Source organism: Leptosomus discolor, chromosome 8, assembly GCF_034619465.1.
Source record: "Leptosomus discolor isolate bLepDis1 chromosome 8, bLepDis1.hap2, whole genome shotgun sequence".
Lineage (NCBI taxonomy): Eukaryota > Metazoa > Chordata > Aves > Leptosomiformes > Leptosomidae > Leptosomus > Leptosomus discolor.
In genome coordinates this window covers 53,480,404-53,493,255 of record NC_141398.1, presented here as the reverse complement: position 1 = coordinate 53,493,255, position 12,852 = coordinate 53,480,404, and the positions used below count along the sequence as shown (strand labels likewise).

General features: G+C 36.2%; 1 protein-coding gene across 3 annotated transcripts in view; it reads right to left on the bottom strand.

The window, feature by feature from the left end:
- Positions 1-12,852, bottom strand: part of CDH8 (cadherin 8) — a 134,778-nt gene that overhangs the window by 58,624 nt on the left and 63,302 nt on the right. For all 3 annotated transcript variants that reach the window (XM_086469162.1, XM_086469163.1, XM_086469164.1), the window contains 2 exons: positions 5,604-5,771; positions 1,519-1,706 (listed from right to left, as the gene is read on the bottom strand). In XM_086469162.1, coding sequence (XP_086325288.1) covers positions 1,519-1,706; positions 5,604-5,771 — 356 coding nt within the window. The remainder of the gene's footprint in view (positions 1-1,518; positions 1,707-5,603; positions 5,772-12,852) is intronic.

Here is a 12,852-nt window from a genome sequence, read left to right as displayed (position 1 = left end):
GCATATTCACAATTTGCCAATCATAGCTCCTGTATCATTTTTTCAATTGCTTTTCATATGCTTTACAGAAATGACAGCACCCCGATACATTTAGTCACGTTTAATCAGAATATCATATTGAAAATTTACTCTGCATTGTCTAACACCCACAAATTTATGCTGGAGAAAATCTGTTGGTGAACAGTACCCTCCATACATCATCTACTGTAGTAGAACCAAAATGATTATTGCTGTCAAAATGAATACATGAAACAACATTATGTTAGAGACTCAGTTATGAAATAAAGCCAGGGGAACTGGGGCAAAAGGCTAATTGCCTTAGTTTACAAAAGAGGCCACAGCATACAATAAATAACTGTAAGGAAGACCAGGGATGTATATCGCAAATTTCTCTTTAGGAAAACATCTAAATTTAGATAAATATACATCACTTCATTATACATCTACAGTGCTGACCTACTCCCTGAGAAACAGAAAATATAAACTTTTGACAGGTACTCTGCCTGACCTCTTTACTTACAGGTACAAGTTAAGTATTAACTACCTGTACTCATTGGATTCTTCTTTTTTCACCGGAATGTCATATTTTGTTTTTTGTTGGGGTTTTTTGTTTGTTTTAAAACCAAAACAAAGATTAATTTAGAGTAGTCTATGCTATGTATTTAAGAATCTCAATGCCAGTGTGGTAAGTTATGTTCATATCTTTTTTCAGAACACCGCATGAAAATCAGCTCTCTTCTCCTTCCTCAGAAAAGAATGAAAATTAAATCTGCAATTAATGTTTCATTGACTTTACTAGCCCAGTTTTGTTCTAGATACGCCGTCTCTCCCCATATTTCTGTATATAACTTCTGTTGTATAAAGGTAAATACCTCAGCTTGCATACATCAAACTGTACAAGCATAGAAAAGGTAACAGAGTTGAAGCCTTCTTTAGGACCTGAATTTGGCACTTCTCATGTGAAATAGTATTGATCTCCTTGATAATGTTCACTGAAATCACTATTCTTTGAGCAAAGAGAGTTCAACATGAGAAAAGGTGGATGATTGAGCCTCTTACACACCAGGTAATTTAAATTAAATGCTATGACTTATTGTTTTATCCCCTGAACAGTATTTGACCAGCTATGCAGCAAATCAAATAATAGAGAAAAAGTATTTGATGAATACTCAGCCAAGATTTTACGGAAGTTCACACCACGACCAAAGCAGATTCCAATCTACCCTTCTCCTTTGGAACCAAGGAAGCAAAACCTGCATGGTTTGACCATGTGGAAGCCCAGATAAAATTAACACATTCCCAGCACTGAAATACTTCTGCGGATGTCTCCCCAGTTGTCATCTAAATGGCAATTTTGAGGGACATGGCTAATATATCCCTTTTTTATCACTTCACTGGCTTGATACCTCACCCATGGATAAAAGAATCCTTGGAAATTCAGCATCTTCTTACACAGTAAAGTCTGGCTGGGTAATTGTATGTACAATAAACATCTTTTTAAATAGAGATATCATTTACCTTTCTCACTCTAATAACGCCATCCTGAGTTTGGGCATCTGTAGTAATTTCGAATATATCCATTCCATCTCCTTCAATAATATCATAGGATGATTTGGCATTTTCTCCAGTGTCCAGGTCATTTGCTTTCACCCTTCCTATTTGTTCACCAAGAGCAACATCTTCCATTACTGAGAAGTGATACAGACCTTACAAATAAGAGGAAAAGACATTACACCTGATTCCAGTATCTCCTGTGTGCTCTTCATTTTTTTATACTTCCCCAGACTTGAGATATGCAACTGATACAAACCACATTTACACAAGTTATTTGCTGAAAGCAGCAAAATGTGTTCATTATATAAGAATATTCAGTTTACTGTCTGTGAATATTCTTTTCATTACAGCAGTATCATGCTTCTTCCTTGCAGGGGTGCTTAGCGTTGGCAAACATAAATACTAAGCTACTCTCAACACTGAAAGTATGCAATGGTCTCTACTAGAGACACAGTTGACCTCACCATTTTATTTGCAGGCATGTAGTTGTATTCAACTACTAAACTTTGACTTTTACTCTGTAGAAAACTGGTCTGATACTTTAAAGATACCTTATACAATTTCAGATCTTACTACTTTTTTGACCCTTTTAATTTTATTTGGTTTTGTTTGATAGAGCTCCTCCACCTCCCTTTTGTGGTTAGATACTAAGTAGGAAACATTAAAGGAAACTCCCAAAATTTATGTTTTAAAGGAAACAATAACTTTTCATAGCAATCATTACTATATTTTCCATTCAGTTGTAGGGTTAGACTAAAATCCACTAGAAAGTGCTATTATTCAATTTGTCAGCATTTTTTTTTTTTTTTAATACTTGCTTCAAATCTTCTGACCTAAGAAGTGTTAAAAATCTATTTAAGAACTTGTAATATATTATTTTAGGTGAGCATTTTACCATGGTATCACCCATTCTTATCAGTACTCTGAAAAACAGAAGACACGTGCACGGTTTACATGAAAAAACCATTATGGAGTGCCTAGCTTTTTACCTCTTGGTAATTCACACTTATTGAAGCTACTGTTCATACATGATCTAATCAACTGCAGTGCTACTTAGCAGTTAAAACAGTCAAAAGGAATTCAAGGTTAGCAGATGAGACCAACAAAATAGTTTTTGACAAAGTGTTCTGGACTTGTTCTTTTCTGTCCTCACAGTTGTCCTAAGACAACATGCAGTTTTCATTGTTACATGTAGCTAGTAGTTTTCTAAAACAAAATGTTCTGGAGTTGTTGCTTTAACTGTTTGTAGGCTGATTACAGTAGCAACAGTTGAAAGTAGGAAGGAAACTGTGAGGAATTCACAAATACATATATTAGCTATACATATTAGTCTGTCCCAAAGTGAATTTTTTTTCTTTAATGTTTCTAGGCTAAATTATTACAGATAATTTGGAGATCATCAAGATTCCTCAAGAATATTTATGATGGTTCATAAGCAATGAGCAGTCAAAGCAATCAAGTGCCTCAGGAGACTAAATTATTCGTTCATAACTTATACTGCCGTCCACACTTTGTGGTTTGAATCTCCAGACACAATTGATTGCATTTTTAAGTTGAGACTTTTCTCTCAGATTTATTAAGATAATTTACAAAATACTGTAAAAAAAAAATTACTATGACGCAGCTGACTTTTACACAAATTGCTCTTATGAATTGTCCTGTCCAGACAGTGCAGAGATGACCAAAAATCCACATTATGCATGTTTGAAAACCCTTGGTTTTCACAGCTGTACACAGTTCTTCTCAGCACAATCCTATGGTAAACTGCCAGGTTAAAAAATTCTGTGACTTATAAAATCCCTCTGAAATTCAAAGAGATCACAGAAGTAGTGAAAGTTCATCTTTTTCATTTGTAAAACCCAGGAGGCTAGCACTCTTTCAAATCAAACCATAAATATACATTTCTGCCCTGCCTGGAAACAATAAACCGATAAAACACACTGCTTTCTGAGTTCATTACAATTTATTGTGAAAGCAGCATGTATTACATCTTATGAATTTCTATTTCATTCCGGTTAGGCTCTATTGTAAGTTTGATCCTTTCTTATTTTCTTTTCCAGGCAAATGCAAACCGTGCTGCAACGGTGTAAAATAATGTTAGACTTGATCAGCTCTTGTATAAGGCCAGAGTCACGACTAATCTGTAATGCTAGGCAGCATGCTATGAATACTTAGTTTTAGAAGGTAGAATTTGTAATAGCATCCAGTTAGAATATTTACTATGGCTCATCCTTATTAAATGCAATATATACGTAATACAAAGTTATAGTATATGCAGTTTTTTCCCAATGAAGTTGCATAATGGTCAGTGTTGTAACAGGGTAGTTTCTCCTAGATGGCAGCTTGACTTCTGCACTGGTATGCACTAGCTACAACAGCTTCAAAGACAGCAACTCACTCTTGTTGAAGGAAAACTAATCTACATTTTCCATAGAGAAAACATATTTCAGGGATCTGTGATGCAGTCTTCCTCATGCCACGCAGTCAGTGTGTCACTGTATCCAAACTACAGGAGAACAGATATGAGTAACTGCACAGGGAAAGAACAGCTTCACCTCCATATGCATTCACTTCTGTGCTTCCTGCCGAGACCTCCAGCAAATGTACCAATTAGTACCAGTTGTGTCACTGATTTTCTGATCAGCTTCTTCCACACTGGCAGGCAAAGGCTGTTTAAGACAGAAAGTGCTGATACAGATATAAAAGCCAGGTAAGCTGGCAAAAGTAGATCTGTAGCCACTGAGTTACAGCTGCAGCACATTGCAGGGATAAAAGAAATGTCCTTCTGCATTCTGGCGATACAGTTCAGCCAGGAGTCTCACCTATAGATGGTTACATTATTAGGGAAATTGTCATCATATGTTGGAAAGCACCACTACACAAGTGAAAGCAATCCAATGGGATATGAGGTAAACAATTTGTGCATTTCTTATTTTATAATGAGAGAAAACCTTTTATTTCGCACAGAGTGCTTATCCGTTAAGAAACACTACGATGAGCTATAAAATACATATTTTGCAAATAAGCTTTTACCTCTGCTTATTTATTTTATGTTGTTTTTTTTTTTTTTTTCTCTCTCTCTCTGTTCCCGCATTTTCTAGACTATAAGAGAGTGTTTCTCATATGCCGAGTACCAGGACAAACCCATTTCACTCTCTGTGTCTTCAGCACAAGGCCAAAGTGGACTTCAGGTCATATATATGTGCCAAACAATTATTTTTACACTGGGTGCTAAGTACTCTGTTAGAAAAACATGCTTCTAACAATGTAAAAATGATATAAAGTCTAAATGTGAACATCCTCCAACCCCAGAACAGACTCTTAATACCTTACAATTTTAGTTTTCCAGAACAAGCTGGATAAAGAGATAAGTTTCTAATAGTGCATTAGATTGCACCTGTTCCAAATAAAATCGGTCCAGTCATTTTGCTCTTCCCTCTTCTTTTTTTTCTTTTTGTCTTCATCTTTGAAATAGACTACAAAGCTTGCAGAGAATCTCAGCAGGATGCCAAATCATTTTAACCTAGCCCAGCAAGATATCCATTGGTACCAGAGTAGTAAACATGGATTCTGAATTAAAGAACAACAATTATCTAGACTCGGACTTATTTTCTTTGTTTTCTTCACTATTACCTAATTAGTCAAACCTTTATTCCTTTTATCAGTTATATATGTCTTTTACTGGTGGTGTCACTTGACTGCACAAGGTGGAAGTACCTATAACAGCAACTAAAGCTAGCACTTAGAAACAACCACACTGAAAGCAAATAAATACATGAAAAAAAAAAAAAAAAGCCTCCAAGCCCTTTTGCGTGAACATAAGAGGGGTAAACAAGGAAGACAAAGCTGCGGACACTGTTGTGGACATAACTGCCTCTCTCCTAGGCTCTTTGTCAGGCAGAGGACTATTAATCTTTCTCTAGCAGCAGCTACATGTTTTTATATTACATTACAAACCCAGGCAATATGATGATGATTACAAAAAAAAAAAAAAACCCCACTATATTACTTTCTTACAGAGGAGAACACATATGCATAACGGCACTTACTCTGCGCAAACTTAGGAGGATTGTCATTAACATCAGTGAGTGTAATTGTCACTGTTGTAGTTCCAGAAAGTCCACCCATATGTCCTCCCATGTCCTTCGCTTGGATGACCACAAAGTATTCTTCTTTGGCTTCTCTGTCCATGTTGGGAAGAGCTGTTTTAATTATAGCTACAATAATGGGGGGGAAAAAGGTCAGGTACAGACCCAAATTCAGCTTTTCAGCTATTTTTATGGATATATGCAAATATTAGTATAAAAACTGAACTGCTAAAGGTCCAATTAAGTTGCCTTTTAGTGCCAAGGATAAAGAAGAATTTGAGATTTTCAAAAAAGAGGTCACCTACCTTGATTTAATTACAAGTGCAACGAAATTGTGGTCCAAAACCCAATAATTAATCATACCTGTGACACGTATTAACTTTTACATCTTTTTCCTGATAAACTTTTTGGTTTCTGTCCTACCTCCCACCAAAATTCATCGTTTCCCCACAGAATTCACAAACAGAAGACAACCATGTGGTAAACTTTATCTGTAAACACTGTTAACTATATCTGTCAGATTGTTTCAAATATTTTAAAACCAAAACCATTATTTGATCTGTTCTTGTACGTAAAGCAGGCTACAGTTGTTCCCTTTAGTCCCAAATCAAGTGCCTAAACTTCTACTGGAGAATGACAGCATGTCTTTCAGTATGTCTTTCAGCACAGTGACCACTACCGCAAACTCCTAAAGTCACTCCATTGTCCTTACGCTAGGAGGATCACTAGTTGAACAATGACCTCAGTAAGCTGCTATCACCTACTTCATTAGGTTAAAAGTTTTTAAAGATAGAGAAAAAAATTATCTGTAGTGTAGCAAAATATAAATTGTCAGTGGGCTAGCAGGAAGATATCTGCAAAGGATCGCCCAATTAAATATGGGGCCAGATCCACTGCAAACTCCTGTAGCTTTCATGGATATCTAACAGAAGAAATACTAAAATCTTTTTTTTCTTTCCAAAACTTCTCCATGTATAACATGATTTTATAGTCACAAGATTCAGTATGGAAAGTGCATTACTGAATGTTTAATGGTAAATCTAAATAGTGTTCATAACAGCCTAGTAATGTCCACCATAATAAAAAGATAATAATCAACTAAAGAAGTCTGACTAAGCCTAGGGAAAACAATTCTAAATGTTAAATTGAAATACAGCAAATTTTTTTCCCTTTTAATCCTGTTTTTGAAGTCTATTTTTCAAAAAATCATTTTTCCGTGAAAAGAGAGCACAAAGTTAAGTGAAGAGTAAGAGTGCCTAAGGGGAACCGAAGCCACCACTGCAGTGGTTCCTTTAAACCATGGAGGATTCTTCTGAGGCCTAAAGAGCGTCTCTTTTCACAGGCCTGTACTTACAGAGCTGAAGGACACAGTTTATGGGCAGACGTTGACAGTAACTCACCAGGTCTTTGGAATACATTAAAATAAAAGAAGGTAAGAATTCTATGTTGTCCCGTATACTTGTTAAGATTTGCATGTTGAATAGAGTGGTCAAGTTCACACCCTGGATCATACATTCCTGTTACTGGGCCTGATCAGAGATTTCATTAACTCTCACTGTTTTTTTTTTCTTTTTTACCTGTTCTTTGATAAGTATTGTCAGGATTTTTTAGATGTCAATCAATATTTACGTAAATCTGTTAGTTTTGATTCCTCTACTGGGACTAGCATGGCTGTGGAGACTTCAAATAGTTCTTTTTCTTTCACGTGGGACAGTTTCTGTTAAATAAGCTTCTTTGAAATGACACTCTGGCTGAAACGCTGAGATTATCTATTCATGTATTTATGGTGAATAAAGAAATGTTCCTGGTCTTTATCATTTATAGAGACGCATTTTAGTGAATTCTAGAATCCATTTATCTTCAACATTGTAATACTAACAATCTGATCAGACCTTCCTTTCTTAGCTGAGTACAGGACCAAGCTAAGAGCAAGGGGCTGCAAGGCAGTTAGAATAAAGCAATATGCCTGCTACATCAACCACTAAACATAACCTAATAGCAGTCTTGTAACCTACACTTTTGTAAATTATTTTCATAAAATATTTTGGGATGCTGTCTTGCATATTTTATAAATATAATTCTGGATGAAAATGGAACTTTGATCTTATGTCTGCAACTGCCAAACCAGAGTAACCTCTTGTTCCCAAGGAATTCCTTATGTAATCAGTGCTTTTTCATTCCAACATGGGGCAAGTGGGGTTAGGAACAGGAAGGCCAGCTGCCCTGCAGTTAAAGGTGAGTTGGGAGCAGAGTGTGGAAACAAGGCAGGCAGGAGCAGTGACCTCACCGGCAAGGAGCCAGACTGCAGAGCGGCAAGTCAGGGTCACACTCAGATCCAGAGACAGTGGCCAGGCTGAGCCACAGTCTGATGGTCACGCAGCGAGTCCACAGCAACAAGGCAGGTCTGAGGCAGGAAACCGAGCCAGAGCGTCTGGATCTGGGTCGGAACTGAAAATACAAGACTGGGTGCAGAGGTAGCACAGCCGGGGGCCAGCAGTAGAGCCTCAGCCAAACAGCAGCTCCCAAGGAAAAGGAGGGGCAGCCCCTGCATGAAGCTTTCTTCACAACAGCTCGTATCAGCAAAGGAGCTGACCGTGGATGCAGCCAGCTGCACTTCCAAACACACCCAACGAAATCCTTGAAGGAGGTTGTGCTCAGGACCCTGACAAATACAATGTAATCCAGCACTTGCAAAACCAATGAAGCAGCCTTGAAGTACAACATTCATGTAATTTAACTATTTTATAGCATTTATAGGAGGGCACGTAAGTTATTCTTCAAAACATTGAAGAGTATGCTTCTGTTAAATTTTTTGAATGAAAACAGAGGAACAATAAAACACAGAAGATAGTAATAATAAACATTTATCACATGATAGGTGCAAAATACATTCAGTAGAAGAGTAGGGCCATTTCTTCGATAGCAGCCTGGTTAAGGAGAGTGATTTATTGTTATAAATGAGATGATTCGTAAAAAGGATGTTAATGCAAACTTAGGGCACTAGAATTTAGTACACATTAATTTTATTCACTAATAGAGCTGATCCAAATTTCAGCAAAACTTTATTCCAATGGCATTTGTATCAAGCCAACTTTAACTTTTCCTCTATCGTTATTTTTTTAGGCAATTTCCCTTGTTTGTTGTTTTTTTTTAAGACCTAACTTACATAGTTAGGTCTAGCCTACAGATGACTTTTATAAGATGCCACATTTCATATTCTCCAGTTTCCTCTGAGACAAGTTAATTATTTCAATAAAGTGATATTTCCTAGATATGTATTTTAATTTGTCTCTTAACATATAGAAGAGTCTAGCCCTTGTCTATGGTTTGAAAGATACCAGAAAGATTAAATATGTAAAAAAGTGCCTCAATCAGAATTACAGTTTCTGACTTTTAAGACATAAAAATTGGGTTGTTTTTTTTTGTATAAACATATTGACACAACCTGTTATTTCAATAGTTCTATATATATTTCTATCTGCTGTCTCAGCCCATATACCTTTTGCCAGAAGCTAAGAGTCAAAGAAAAAGTCACGTTTCAATTTCAAACAACAAAAAGCTACAAAGTTTACTGTTTTAATTACTATAAGAGGAGCTGAATTTTATTAAACATCAAATATATCCAAATCACACAGGCTGAAATACACCAGTATTTCTATATTCAGAATCTATTGAATGGAGCTCAGAAAGAGAGAAGTGTCGGCATCTCTTATGAGGCAAATTAATAAACACAAAAGGCTCCATCCTCACCGAAGTATTATAATTGAGACAGACTAAGAGAGTTACGCACAGAAAATTTCAAGGATATTTATTTGCTCTTTTGCTTTATTCACCAGTTCTCAGGATGGGCTCATAGGAAGTCCTGAAACTTTCAATCTATTTTTAGAAAACAATTCGAGTTCAGCAAATACTAATAGACATACAGCACACAGAACATTAACTCATTGAGCATTCAACCTGCTCTACTTCATTTCAACCTAGAAACAAATTGAGAATAAAAACATAATCACTACCAGCATGCTATGATGGATGAAAATGATATGTGCCAAACAGAAGAGTAGTTTAAAAGCCAGGGATAAGAATGGCCGTAAACTAGTGTAAGGCAGGTAGACGCTTGTTGGAAGATTGTATTCATAACAGTTATCAATGGCTTACTGTCAAAGTAGATAGATGGATGAAGTAGTTCATAGGGTTTGTTCTATTTCTAGCATAATTCAATATTTCCTGAATGATGGAGGACAGGAAGAATTTATTAATCCTTTCAGATGTCACAAAGTTGGGAGCCATTGCAAGTACTGGAAGAACAGGATAAGAGTTCAAACCAATTTTGACAAATTGGACAGCTTAAAAAAGCAAGATACAACTCAATTTGGCAAGTAAAAAGCATTTAGTGTGGGTGAAACAATTAACTTCACAATCACAACAGAGCAGATGACTCACAAGACAGAATAGAATGTGGAGTCAAAATGAGCTGAATGTGAGTCAACAGTGTTCTGCTAATAAAAATGCTCAAACATTTCCTGGTATATTAGCTCGTACGTTGTATGGAAGAAATGAGGAGTAATCCTTCTAGATCACTCATACTGGTAAGGCTGCAGCTGGAAAGGTGTGTCCGGTTTTGAAAAAAATTGGCGTAAATAGTTAGGGAAATATGAGGAAAGACTTTACAGCCAAATACGTAAAAATTACTGGGAGCTACATTCCTCTTCCACCAAGATAAGAGAAAAAATGATGGGCCTAAACTATAAACCTCAAAATGGGTTTAAATTGCAGCAAGAGAGATTTCAGTTAAACATTAGCAGAACACTTTCTAAAGGAGAAGGTAAGTACAGACAGAAGGCTGCCTGCAGAATTCTGTCAAGAATGAGAAGGGATAAACCTGATCCTTTTTTGGGGCAAGGGTGCTCACTGCATTCTCACTTGACGTCTCTTCCCTCCATATAGTGTAAGATAAGGCTTTATCTCTATGTACTTTAAAATATTTCATAAATCTTAGTCCTGTGAAAACATTGAATGGACATGTACAATCACTGAACAGATACCTGCATCATAATTTGGCTATGGATCCTCTGACTGAGGCTGGAAACATCAGGAAGCAGGTTGGAAGCTGAAGAAATAAAGAAGTAATCTATTTCTTCACAGGATGAAAAAAACCCAATATTGGAAGTACCTTTCTTTTTTTGACTGAGTTGCTTTTCCTAAACAGCTATTGGTGTCACACTGCTCAATAGCAAATAAAACAGCTGCAGAATGGGATTTACTTTTACAGTGGTCCTAAATGCACACACGGAGCAATTTGCACAATCTGCCTCACAACTTGAATCGGTTAAAATGCACCTCTGTGGACTACTTTCAAAAACCTATTTGGAAGAATATACACTGTCTCACACTGAAAAAGATCAGGGGAAAAGAAGCAATGTGTCAGAGGCTACAGCCAATGTAGAAAGAAGAGAAGCGAAAGGAACAACAGAAATAAGGATCTGTTTTTCACTTCTCACTTTCCTCTCCAATTTTTAAGGATCTCTTTATGGTAACGCTATAAAGCTACATATAATAATAATTGAGAACATGGAACAAAACCAAGCAAGCACTATGCAAAATTAGAATCTGGCCCTGAAAAGCCTTTCTTAAGCATCTCTTTCATCTCACACATTTTGATGAAGACTTCCTGCTATTTCAACTTGCATACTTTGGAACTTTCCCTTCTTCATTTTGGAAGAGCTAAGTAATTGCTTTGATCTTCCTTCTGTGCTAAAATCTTGGTGAAGATTCTTATTAAATGTAACAGTCATTTAGGACCCAAACTCCTGAAAAATCAATCTTGTAATTTCTTCAGAGAGCTGTGAGATACATTCTTTACACTCCCATGAAGCACACTGACTTCAGTGATGTTTCAGCAGTCCATAAAAAAGGTTCACTTGGGGATCTGTGGAAAACCCATACCACAAATCCTAAAAAAATTAACAGAACACCACTAACTTTCTTGAAAATTAAAAAAATGCTAGTACTTTGATGATGTGACACAGGAATACCAGTCCACTATTTTAAATTCAATTTACCCTTCATAAAAATCATAATCTTTTAAATAAAAAATATAATCAAATATTCTCATTTCTTATTTAGTTCTAGTGCCTTAGGATCTTTATTTTAGCAAGACAAGAAAAATGTCTGCAGTCTTTAGCAAAGTTTCTAGAAAAATGATCAATTACAGTTGTCTGAACTACATTCAGATGTAGACATATTTCAAATCAAAGACATTAGCCACAGTAAAAATAATCACTAAGTGAGGAATTGCCCACTGTTATACCATTTTATGTAGAGTAATTCTGTGCCATTTTGTATTTTTAAGAGAGCAGCTAACAGTGTACATATTTTATTACCACGTTTATTTTTAAAAATTGTATGGGGAAGATTGCACTGCCTGCCTTTCTGCTAAACCACGAGATGAAGGTCGAATGTCTTCAAATATCTAATAGTTTTACTAATACTCTTGCCTGCTGTGTAACCTACAATTTATTGTATTTTCTTTTTCAGCCCGTATTACTTCCATTTTTGTGTTTTCTGATCTTGCTTTCATTCTGAAGTAGGCCTTGCAAGTTTGCCATTGTGCATAAATTAACACTAACAACCCTTCACTATATTAGTCTGCTTGAAGAATATCATCTAGAATATGACTGGATAACACCTATTATAACACTGCCTTTTTAATGCAGATGAACTTGTAACTGGGTTTTATAGTATGGGTAAAAAGCTTTCATATCTGCTTACCAGCCGTTCCCTTTTCCTGGGACCAAGTTTCACTGGCATAGTGAAAGGATCACTCTCTCACCAACTGAGAATGAATGCAGTAAATAAACATTCTCCACTGCATTTATGTCCTTGCTGCCTTAGGATTTTATTTGTAATGATCCTCTAATACCTATAATTATACTAGACACTTTACAGAAAGTAGCCTTGCATTCTGTTTCAGGTGCTTTCTAACTCTAGCTGTGCAGTTCAATTTCCTCTCTCTAATTCAGTCTCTTGAAGCACAACTTTATTTAGATATGTAGCCCTTGTTTTCCAACTTAGCACAAGGAAAATGGCTAAGTCCTAACTACCTCACAAGCTTTCTAAAATGATAGAGGTATTGCTCTGAAATGCAAGAAATATGTGTGGTATCAGCTTTTTTGTTACTACTATTATTAGATAAACCCTAGAAACAGAAATC